This window comes from Ipomoea triloba, chromosome 3, assembly GCF_003576645.1.
Source record: "Ipomoea triloba cultivar NCNSP0323 chromosome 3, ASM357664v1".
NCBI classification, from domain to species: domain Eukaryota; kingdom Viridiplantae; phylum Streptophyta; class Magnoliopsida; order Solanales; family Convolvulaceae; genus Ipomoea; species Ipomoea triloba.
This window is the reverse complement of record NC_044918.1, coordinates 1,184,549-1,196,942: the sequence shown is the minus strand read 5'-3', so window position 1 is coordinate 1,196,942 and position 12,394 is coordinate 1,184,549. Positions and strand designations below refer to the sequence as shown.

The 12,394-nt window shown below is 37.6% G+C and overlaps 2 protein-coding genes across 2 annotated transcripts in view; both read left to right on the top strand.

Annotated features, from left to right (window-relative positions):
- Positions 1 to 108: 108 nt before the first annotated feature.
- Positions 109 to 3,191, top strand: LOC116012351 (solute carrier family 25 member 44-like). The gene is made up of 6 exons (XM_031251871.1): positions 109 to 400; positions 641 to 1,022; positions 1,262 to 1,458; positions 1,671 to 1,815; positions 2,264 to 2,420; positions 2,759 to 3,191. Exons 1-6 carry the CDS (start codon positions 348 to 350, stop codon positions 2,779 to 2,781), a joined length of 957 nt encoding a protein of 318 aa, XP_031107731.1. The 5' UTR covers positions 109 to 347; the 3' UTR covers positions 2,782 to 3,191.
- Positions 3,192 to 11,154: 7,963 nt separating this feature from the next.
- The window catches only part of LOC116012049 (probable receptor-like protein kinase At5g24010), a 7,629-nt gene continuing 6,389 nt past the window's right edge, over positions 11,155 to 12,394 (top strand). Inside the window, exon 1 of the mRNA XM_031251519.1 lies at positions 11,155 to 11,225. Within this exon, the coding sequence (XP_031107379.1) occupies positions 11,155 to 11,225 (71 nt within the window). The remainder of the gene's footprint in view (positions 11,226 to 12,394) is intronic.

Sequence of the window (12,394 nt, the reverse complement as noted above, 5' to 3'; positions counted from 1 at the left end):
TTTTTTTTTTTTTTTTTTTTTTATAAATTAAAAAAGAAAAAAAAAAAGAAAAAAAAAGCTGCTTCTGAATACAAAATCAAAATATTTGACAGTCTGGCGGCGCCAACATGCTTCTTCTCCAATCTTCATGGCGAAAATTCATAGTTCATATTACGGATTTTCCACAATAGAAAAGTAGTTGAATTTCCCTATTTTATTCCAATTTTTAATTACCGAAAGTCAATTTAATACGGTACTAATAAAGGATTCTAGTTAGCAAATTAGGGTTCGAAATTTTTTTAGAATTTCTTTTCCGTTGAATAAATTTTTCTATCTCCGGATTTCGGAACAAGCATTTTTGGGTCCAAATGGATGCTGCTCGATCTCAACAACGTTATCAAAACGAAATTAACTGGGACAAGTAAGCTTTTCTCTGATCGGTTTTACATTTTTGTTAATATTTTTATTTTTATATGTCACGGTAATTATTAGGGATGTGTTCGTCTTAATTTAGATTAATGAGGTGCTTAATTATGGAAAATAATGAATTTTGCGTGCTTTATTAGCTGATTAATGGCATTGCGGTTTTTCTTGTGCTGTTGATTTCTGATTTGTGGTGGTGCATCTTTAGTCTTGTTCATATGATTCATTTCTCCTGCAGGCTTGACAAAACTAAGTTCTATGTCTTGGGAGCTGGGATTTTTACTGGCATTACAGTTGCACTTTATCCCATTTCAGTTGTGAAGACGAGATTGCAGGTAGCTGACCATTATGCTGCAGAAAAGAATGCGTTTTCTGTGTTCAGAGGAGTTTTGAAAACAGATGGGATTCCCGGTTTGTATAGGGGTTTTGGTACAGTCATTACAGGTGCAATTCCTGCCAGAATTATATTTCTCACGGCATTGGAGACCATAAAAGTAGCCACCTTTCGGATGGTTGAGCCATTCAAATTATCAGAACCTACACAGGCAGCTATAGCAAATGGGGTTGGTGGCATGCTGGCATCGCTTTGTTCACAGTCTATATTTGTTCCAATTGATGTGGTATGTATTACTGTCATCAACCATATTCTTGACTGCATCTTCACACTGTCCAACATTTGTCTCATGAAAGTGATTTCGGCATCAAATTTGTAAAAATTTTGAAGATATAAATGTATCGAACTATCGAAGTATAGCTATACAATCAACTTATGTGTATTTATAACTTCTTGTTTTTTTTTTTTTTGACATCCATTTTCCTGTAATTAAATATGGTATGTCTATGAAATTGGATGCTAAAGGTTAGCCAAAGGCTAATGGTGCAAGGATACTCGGGCCATGCTAACTACAATGGGGGCCTAGATGTTGTTCGCAAAGTCTTGAAATCTGAAGGCATTCGTGGACTATATAGAGGATTTGGTCTCTCAGTTGTAACTTATTCTCCATCAAGTGCAGTATGGTGGGCCAGCTATGGTTCAAGCCAGCGCTTAATGTGGACGTGAGTCATGTCATTTCCATTTCCTATGAATGCATTGTAGTATCTTTGATTTCCACTATTTCCTTTTCCTGACTTCTTTTTCTTGACGAATAAAGTTACTGTCGTGCATATTCCACAGATATTCCTTTTTGACCAATTCTGGCTGTTTCTGAGCTATACCTTTTTGTGGAAACTCTCTCAAGCATTTCACTGTTTTAACATGTTTTTGACAGCCTCTTAGGACATGGGACTGAGAATGGTCAACCTGCTCCTAGCCAGGGAATGGTAGTGTCAGTTCAAGCTGCTGGTGGAATTATTGCGGGTGCTACTGCATCTTGCATCACAACTCCATTAGATACCATTAAAACACGTTTGCAGGTATCTACTAACTTATCCTGCAATTTTTTTTTTTTAATTGAATAAATGGTAACAACCTCGCTAGGCTTAACAATGTGGTATTTTTTAAATGTAGCCTATAGCACCCCAGTGCAGTAGAAAACTGAATGAACTTATAATGTTTTGCGAGCCCTCATCTTCCCACATCGCACTTCATATTTCCTCTTTTTCTTTTCCTGTGTGCTAAATGAAATTGTATAGGTGTAGCCTTAGATGCTTTTGAGCAATAATACATAAACTGGTGCAGTAAATCTCTGCTGACGTTTGTAGATTCCATAATTCTAAATTGGAAAACCAATTATTTTTCCTGCCCTTTGCTTTAATTTGTGGGGAAGAAAGGAAGGTTGCTGAGAATTAATTTGAAGTCTAGTAATACTGGAAATTGACCCTATCTCCATTTACTAATTCTAGAGCTTTTGGTGCATTGCAGGTGATGGGGCATAAAAATGACAGACCTAATGCAAGACAAGTAGTTAAACAGCTGATTGCAGAAGAAGGTTGGAGTGGATTATACAGAGGACTGGGTCCAAGATTTGTCAGCATGTCGGCATGGGGTACCTCGATGATACTAGCCTATGAATATCTGAGTAAGGCCACTTCCACCATTCACTACCAATACCTCTCCCCCACCAGACCAGTCTCTTTTTCTCAAGTTGCTTGTCATTCTCTGGTTATGGTTGTTATCAAGTCTCCAGTATATAATCACTGCTTGCCATTCTCAGCTTAGATTTTTGCTATAAACACATTAGTGGGGAAGATCTATCATCATATAGGGGTTGAATCTATGGGGTCCTCTCTGTGTTCAAGTGATCCATAGCATCAATTGATCATTAGATGGAGCTACATTTTCCTTTCTTCATAGCATGCAAATTCATATTTTTCAATCAGGCTTTATCTAATAAGTGATTACTTGTTTTTAATGTAGAGCGCTTGTGTGCAAAGGAGTAAATAAGGTTCGCGAAGCAGCTGACCTGTGAGAAATTCCTTCAATTTCTTTAACACCACAGTACCTCGCCTTGCTTGTGGTCTCGATTTTGGAGTTAGATACACGGTCAGAGGTATTTGTAAAATGCTCATTTTTGCCGCATTGTTTCAAGACATTTAGCAGTCATCTATTGTTTGACTGGGAAGCCACTACTGAACGACAAAGTTTAGCTTCTTAGCATTGTAGCAATGAATAGTTTCACAATTCTTTTTTGATGAATACTTGAAATAGTCATCAATCAATTATATTACATTAATCTGATGTGTATAAGCAAAATAATACTAGGAAAAATGTCATTGATCATGGAACTTTCTGATCATGTATCTCTTTACAATATTATTCAGTTTTAAGAAAATTTTATTATTTTATATCACCAAATCCTCCTTTAACCCTGTCTTTTACTCAACCTGCAGCGAGGTAAGGGTCTTAACTGTTTGGTAATTGGTAATTAGCTGATTGTATTTGTCGTTTGCTGTTAATTTGATTGTCAACTAATCAAAACATGACATGTCAGACAATATATAATGTCGGTACCATGTGTAGTATTATTACTCAATAACAGTGACTTTATTTCCTTTTGCAATTTATTTTCATAACTTATTTGAGATTCCTCTGAATCTTCAATACAACTGCTACTGGTAATATATTTAAACATGCAAGCTTTTAACACAACATGAAAAGACAGAGCCTTCACTGTTTAAACCTTGAATGAGTTGAATCTACCGGAATTGCCACAATTGACAACGCTGCTGAAAATGGAGGTGGTCGTCTGAGGCAATACTAGCGGATTAGGACATACAAGCAGGACTGTTTAGCTACTTCAACATTCAATTATACAAGAGTTTGAAGGTATGTGATACCTACTCTCAAGGCTTCACACATGATTTATTGTGAAAGTTGCAGTTCATCTTCTTGTTCTTTTGGTTTCCTAGGCAACTCCCGTATCTGCGCGCACCACATATTGGACGTTTGTCCAACGTGTTGTAACCTATGTGACCTTTCGGCTGCCCGTCCAAAAGCCTTCTTGTAGTCTCGGAATCCATGAGGAACTCCTCGCCGACGGCTTCCATGCAACCACCCACTGTGCCTGTGCATTCTGAGCCAGCGGTGGTGGTGGCTAGAGAAGCAGCGGTGAGTTTTGTGGTCGTGCTTAGCATTACACAGAAAGTTAAGAATACAAAGAGAAAGAGGTGCCTGCAGGAAATACAGGTATCACCCTGGGGATACTTGAGCCTGCCGGAATACGCTTCACTTCTCATTTTTTCTTCTTGATCTTTAACTTTTGGTGCAGGCTTATGCTGTGAGCAAAGGTATGGCTATGTATATAGTGCATAGTAGAATAAAGTATTAAGTGCAATCCGCTAGAAATGTCTTTCACTCATTAATTGGATTAGTGACAGCTGCGCTCCAACTTGAAGGTGGAGTATATCATGCCTTAGCATTATTGAAATGGGAATGGGAAAGGGAAAAGCATTAATGAGCCCATTAGGTTGGTACCTGGTAGTATAATTGAATTAGAGATACCAACTTGATTTGTAGTTTATATGGGTCAGTCTAGACATAACACTAGCGCACTATAATTACCGTTTAGTTTGTGCCTAAAATAGAATTTCAAGAATTCCCATGGCCTCCATAGCCCCTATTTGGTTTAGAGGGTTGGAAAGATGTGGGAGACTCCATAGTAGGGGATTCTTGAGCAGAGAAGAGAGATTAAAAACATGGAGGAATAGAAACACTATGCCATAGCTCTTGATGATACATTTAGGCCCTTGTTTGGTAAATAGTTGATTGTGTTATAGGTATAACTAGTTGATAACATTAATTAATTGTAGAAAAGTGTTTGATAAATTAGTTGTTAGCTGATAACTGTTTGGTATAATTTTTTTTTCTCAAAAGCTAATTGAAAAAGTTGTTTTGAGCAACTTTTTGAATTTGAACATTTTGGAGTTACAAAAAGTTGATTAACTAAACACTTATATTGATTTTTCTTTTTTCACCAAATCACATAGCTAATAGTGGTCAAATAAGTTAAAATTGGCTAATAGACTAACTACACATTCTTCGATTCTGTTCCATTTTATTTTGCTGCCATAGCTCTCCATGCCATATGCTTTATTCCTCGTACAGCACACATTCAACAGGCCCGGTTGTAAACGGCACAGCCTCTCCTTACGTTCTTTTGTTCCCCAAGGCAACTCGCGTAGCTTTGCTCATTACATATCGGAGTTTTCTGCATCGCTGCGTAACCTAAGGATACTCTCTTTCCGACCGAATGTAGCCTCCCGGTTGTCTCAGAATCCATGAGGAACTCCTCGCCGCCGGTTTCCATGAAATCACCCACTGTGCCGGCGCCGGCTAGAGAATCAGCGCTGAGTTTTGCGGACATTACAAAGAACGTTAAGAGCACGAGGAGAAAGAGATGCCATGTACTTCTCATTTCTTCCATCTCTCTATATAATATAGGGTTTTGTTTCTCTTTCAGTTTGGTTGCGGCGTGAACAGGGAGACGCTTGTGTGTGTATATAAAGCGTACTAGGTAGGATGAAGGCAAGAAGGTAGAAGTGTAAATCAGCTAAAAATGTCTTCCGCTCCGCTCCTTAATTGGATCATTGACACCGCCAACTACCTCCGTCTTTACTCCCGTAGTGAATTCTCCAACTACCTCCTCGTTTTTGAAGTATTGGACGGAGACTATTGTATTGATAGTTCAGTTGATCACATGACTGAAGTTTGGGAACAATGACTTGAGATTGAGTCGGGAGCTCTTTGTGCGCAGGTCGAGAAATTCAACCTTTTGAGAACAAAGTACACGACAAAGACTTGAAGAGTCAATTTTAACATTTATCATCCGGTTATAAATAAATTAACCTCTCAACTCTATAGATGCGGTCAACTAATTAACTTTTCGTTTAAACAAGGCATGTTTATAAATTATAGTATAATTCAAGATGTTACACAAATAATTGTACATACATCACATGCATTCAAATTCTATTCCGCATACCATACATATTTTTTGAGTGACAAAAGGAAATTTAACTATTACACGATAATATACAGTCGCTTCTATTACTATTACACACAAAAGAGAGATACACATACACTGCACCTGGAAGACTTGTGCCGGTTGGTTTCTACAATACATATCATATTAACGACGACAGGACCGGTTGTCATAGGTACAGTGTATCTTTCCGTTCCTTTTGCCCCCAATGCAACTCCCGTATCTGTGGGAATTGCAAATCGGACCTTTCTCATGCACCGGTTTGTAAACTAAGTGATTTCTATGCTTTGAGCCGCCGAAAAGAAGCCTTCTGCTAGTCTCGGAATCCATGAGGAACTCCGACTCGCCGCCGCCGGTGGTTTCCATGCAATCACCGACTACGCCTCCGTATTCTGCGCTGCCGGCGAGTTTCGTGGGCGCCGTGCTTAACATTATAAAGAACGCCAAGAATACAAAGAGAAAGAAGCTTGTGCTGGAAAGTGTTTCACCCTTCATTTCTGGTATAGGCTTGCGCTGTGTACAACGTTATGCATGTCTGTCGTCTATGTATATAACTATATATAGTGCGTACTATATAACAAATGTATGAAGTTCAATTCACTCCTTAACTGGATCATTGATTGCACCAACTACCTCCTTAGTCCGTCTTTAATCAGGTAGTTAATTCTCCAACTACCTCCTGGTCTGATCTTTAACCATATTATTCTAAGCAATAGGCCACAATTAATATGATAAATCACCTGGCCTATTTATTTTGCATTATTATTATTTTTTCTTCCAATGGGTTGGGGGACTGGGCATGGACTCCTAGCTCGAGAGGTCATACTTGGTGTTGACTGGTTGGCCGGGGACGGTTGAAAGGGCTAAAAAATGGTGCGGCGGTTATATAGTCAATGTAATTGGTTCTTGGGATTTTCCTTTAATAATGGAGGTTTAAATGATGTTGGTTATACTCTTAAATTAATGTGTAATAATTAATAGAATTTATGAGTTCAATTTAGATGTATAAATATCTTCACACAAGAGGGCTAGGGATTCAATATTTTTGATATTCAAAGGCAATAAAAAGCTACTTTGTTCTCAAATTGCTTCCCTAAGCTAGCTTGCAATATTCCTTTCTTTCTTCTTCTTTACCATATGCATAACGAGTGGTTATATTGGTCTGTCATTGACTACCTAAAGCCGCGCCGTAAAACTTAACCAATAATAATAATAATAATAATAATAATAATAATAATATTATTATTATTATTAGATAATTAGATATGATATATGATGGGGGTATATATATTGTGATTTCTTTTGTGTGTGAGGGGGGTAACCCGGCCCGAGCCCACGGGGGCTAATATATTGTGATTTCTTTAATCATACATGACAAAGTATACACTAGTGTCCACTTATCAATGCCAAGGGGGACATTTGAAGGACAGTGAAGTAATTAATATGACATTTTATCGACATGGAAATGGCATTAACGAGCCCATGTTATTAGGTTTGAAATGGAATTATATTGTATGGTACTATGGTAGCAAGAGCTTTTCGCCTTCTCATTTTAAGCCAGCCGCTAACTATTAATAATCTAGGTTAGTTTATCTTTTTTTAACTCTTTATCAATTAAGGTTATAAGCGGGTTTTCTAGAGAGGTATAATATATGTCAATATTTTGAAATGTAGAGGTGATTTGCACTAGTCTGATCTACCATTACCCACTGGCCACTGCCAGATCAGACTAACTACTTGATTGACTATCCCTAATCTATGATTCATAACTTTCATCCCTTAAAAGCGGTGGGGTGAAAAAATTAATATGGTCGAACACTTTGCTTCTTAACTAAGTTGGACCCCGTAAATTAATCAATGGTATGAATATAAAAAGCCTACTCATGAATATGAGCTTCTTGTGGGCATCAAATGAAAGCGTTGACGTGTTTCAAATTCGATCAATTTCATTATTTTATTCCTAACTCATACAATACATTTTCTATTAATGGAAACATGACACTCCAAAACTCAGTTGAACTAGTCTACAAACTCAAAACAAATTTCTAAATTTTACTTTGCTATTAACCGGAGAATCTTTATTGATATACAAACATTTAAGAATATATACACATAAGTTGAATCACATACTTTCGCCGGATCGCCGCCCACCTGCTCTCCAGGTAGTAGTGGTGATGAATTGATGACCTCAAACTTATCTATTACGTAAACAGGATCGGTTACGAATGTTCTTACACACATTTAAGTTAGGGTTCACTGCGTTCGCTACGCAACTGCCAGCTCTCCTCGCATCGCACTGGGCTCCTGGCTCCAGGCTTCCATAGATAAGCTTTTGAGAGCTGCCTTGGAGTGAATCAAGAACCCAGGCAGAACTCTGGGAATCCATCATCAGGAACTCTTCGCCGTCGTCTCCGGCCGCGGCAGCGCATTCGGCGGCACCACCGCACTTTTGGCCGCCGCCGGAGTTATTAGAATCGGCGATGGGTACAGCGGTGCTGATGAAAAGAGCGATGATGAAGATGGGTGCACTAATGTTGCAGTAACGTGAAGCCATATTCGCTAGCTTCACTTCTACTCTTTTCGTCGGCAGAGAAATTTGAGGAAGCTAAGGCAGCTAGCATTGGGATTTATATATAGTTGGGATTTCTTGATAGTTGATGCGGCATATCAATGTCAAGGGGACACTAGAAGGAAAGTGGGTTAATATACATTATTAGCATTATTGAATGGGGTTGCCATTAATGGGCTTATGTTATTATTAGGTTTGAAGTGGAATTATATTGTGTTGGAGCTAGCTAAGGTGTATGGGTTTTCTTCATTTCAACCCACCATATATGGATAAAGATGTTATCTTAACTTGAAATTAATACACTATTTTGATAAACTCAAAATTTATAAGTTCAATGGTTTGAATGGACAACCTGAAATTTTGTGGGCTAGTTTGATAGGTCAAGCCACTTAAGAATATTCTTTGGTTCACAATCTAAGAGAGTTTACAATTGCAATTCATATAGAATGTAACTTTACAGATAGTAGTTACATATTTTCTTATAAATCATTGTAATGCGTAAAAAGTCAATTCAATGTTCATAACTACTTTATAGACCTCCCATATAAAGGACACTAGTCATTTGTCACAACAAATACTATAATTAGTGACCAAAAGAATTTCAAATTCAATATGATGTTGGCCCCATCCCAACCTTTCCTCGTGGTTTCACTTTGTATGGGATTATATTATTATTCCCAAAAGGTTAACCCCAACTCCAAATATTCTTACGTCTTGATCTCATAAAATATCTGAGAAAATATAAATTATGATAACTCATTATTGAACACATAGGCTAAACTTTTTTTTTAGTGGGATTGCTTCACTTTGATGATGATACAGAAATCATTACACATCAAAATCATATATTATAGTTGATGATGATGATGATACAAAAGTCATTAGACATCAGAAATCATATTCCATTATTTTATTCCTCGTACAGTACATATCCTATCAACGAACACAAGAGCGGTTGTGATAGTCACACTTACTATTACCACCGTTCACCTTGTCGGCCAGGCAGCTGCCAGATCTCTTCGCATCGCACACCGGTGGTCTCTTCAACCCTTTGTACGAAATCGTATTTTGAGTGTTGCCTTGGAGTGAACTAAGAAGCCAGGTAGCAGTCTGGGAATCCATCAGGAACTCCTCGCCGCCGCCGCATTCGGCGGCACCACCGCACTTCCGGCCGGAGTTGGGGCTGTGGGCAGGTGGCGCAGTAGACAGAGATTCGGCCACGGGTACACTTGTGGCGATGAAAAGAGTGATTAAGAGTGGCAGGAGAGTGCCAATATTGTTGTGGCAGAAACGTGCCATATCCACTTCACTTCTCTACTTTAATTTCTTCTTTTTCTATTGATGATTGATTGAATTTGGCAGAGAAATTTATAGTGAGTATAGCTTTCCCAGGATAAGGTCGGACCCGACATGATTGGGGATAAGTGGGTGGACCTAATATAATGGACTTTAATTGGGATTCAATTATGAAATCAAAAAGAGTCGTAAAGTTACTTTGGAAGTATTGAGCATATAATATACAAATATAATTGTGCAATTCAAATATTAACTTAAACTTTTAGTTGGGATGAAACACATATTTTAATTTGATATCAGAGTCACGTAACCTAATAGTGATTACTTGTTTCTTTTAATTTGTCACCTAAAAAAAATGAAAGTTAAGGGTGATGGAACAACTACGAGGGAAAGTTGTTTCCAATAACCACCAATATAATCATCATATCATTGTCACTCTCACCCCAAACATTTTAACTCCAATAATAAATTAAATATGAATTTCAATATAATCCGTGCAGTGTTTAAAAAGTCTTCCACCCTATGTTAGATTAGTGGCCCCACTATCTCGAAGGACAACACTGGAGTATTTTAGTATGCTAGGCTGCTAGCTAGTAGCTTTATTAGCATTATTGATATGATGATGACATGGGAATGACGGCATCGAGCATATATGCACATGTGGTTAAATTGACGCAGAATTGACAGAACAGTCTACTGGTGCACCACAGCTACCATTTTGACCTCCAAAATGTGCAGGCCTAAAGCAGAGTTGACGGACTTGTAACACTTTTCTCATATAATATATACTACGTATTATATATTGTGGGTGTTAATTATGTAGTGTAAGTGGACTATACCCATTAAGTAATAGGTTGGATTGAAGTCCATATTCCACCATTATATATAAAGCCTATATTGATACGATGCATGACAGACAAATAGCATCTAAAGATAGATACTCATAAATACGAGTACACCATCTAGGCAACATAACAAAATATCAACTATGACGGGAGATCAACATACTACGAAGTTAGGTTTCTCGTAGATTTACTTTGTATGGTTAGACTATATATAAATTTGATCTAAAAGGACTTCCCAGGGTGTGAGATTTTTTGGAACCCTATTTAAATTTAAACAGATACAAGAGCTGGAAATTAAACAAGAAACTAGGAAGGAGAGATAACTGCGGGAGAAACAATGATACATACATACATACATGCATATATGGTGCATTATTTATACATAGTTCATGATGATATATACTAGGTAGCAAGCACAGTACATGCATGCATATTGTATCATTTGTTACAGGTCCGATGGCGAAGGTCGCAGGGTCGCTTGGTGTTTTGTTTGATCCCTAGGCAATTAATGTTTCTATTTTTTGTCTTACTTTTGCCACATGGAACATAATTTTTACGTAGAACGTCGGTGGAAATATGGCCCCTGATTTGGCCAAGAAACCTACCGCTGGTTTCTGAATCCATGAGGAACTCTTCGCCGCCGCCGCCGCCTGCTTCCATGAAGTCCGCCACTGTGCCGCCGGCGGCGGTGAGGTTTGTTGCGCTCAGGCATTCACCCGGCCCCACATTCGTGCTCAACATTACAAAGAATGTAAAGACTACAAAGAGAAAGAGACGCCTACAGTAATGTGACTCGCCACCTTTCATGTCTGTAGGATTGAATGGGCAATGAATATATATGGTCACGTCTATGTATATAATGTGTAGAGTGCTCTAGGATTCAAAAGGAGCCAATTGAGTGGCCAAACATGGATAAGAAATGAACGGCATGCGCTCAATAAACCTAACTTTATCTTTTGCAAGGACTTGAGTGAAAAGATAAGTAGAGTGAGTTAGCAATAATCAAATTCATAACAATCAAGTTCACTATACCTACTTGGTCACTTATATGGGGACTATATTTACATAAAAATGAGATTTATTTAATGTACATATCTAAATAGTGAATGCGGAATTTTGTTATTATTAAAAATATATATTATAAGATACAAACAACATATGAAGCCGTGGGAGTAGGGTTGAATCCAAATTGATAGACCACCAGTGCACCACAATAACCCTTTAGACTGTGGCACTGTGCAGGTACTTACGTAACGTGGTGCAGTCGTTATACCGTGGACCGTGGTCACTGATACTAGAGGTCATCTCAAAAGATAGTGCTTTACATTTGTTTTTGTATTATCGAATGAAACTGTAGTTATATCGAAATGCAATTGTAGTTGTGTTGAAATGTAACTGTATATGAACTGATATTGAATAACAGTTTCACGTTTGTGTTTTATATTATCGAATGAAATTGTAGTTATATCGAAATGTAACTGTAGTTGTGTTGAAATGTAAATGCAGTTGTGTTGAAATGTAATTGCAGTGCATATGGACTGAAAGTGAATGGCGCGGAACGGAGATGGTTTCATCTGTCTGTTTTCATTAATCAAAACCACGTCGTTTTGATGCACGGTCCACAATCACGATATAATTTGCGAACGTGGTGGGCCTAAAATTCCATGTAGTTTAACATGCACAAGTCAACTATAGACTTGTAGTGTATAATTTTAAGAAAATAATATATGAATTTTTGGCATACGTGATTTTATTGATAAAAAAGAAAAATAATAAACATTAATGTTGCCAAAAGAGTTACAAATCCAATTTAATGTTGCCCCCATTCTTTTACTTTTTTTTTTTTTTTTTTTTTTTTTTTT

Excerpts from the sequence above, each read along its gene's own strand:
- LOC116012351 (XM_031251871.1), top strand. The coding sequence starts at position 348 with ATGGATGCTGCTCGATCTCAACAACGTTATCAAAACGAAATTAACTGG. Across the intron at positions 1,816-2,263 it reads CCATTAAAACACGTTTGCAG|GTGATGGGGCATAAAAATGA; the intron begins GTATCTACTAAC and ends GGTGCATTGCAG. Across the intron at positions 2,421-2,758 it reads ACTAGCCTATGAATATCTGA|AGCGCTTGTGTGCAAAGGAG; the intron begins GTAAGGCCACTT and ends TTTTTAATGTAG.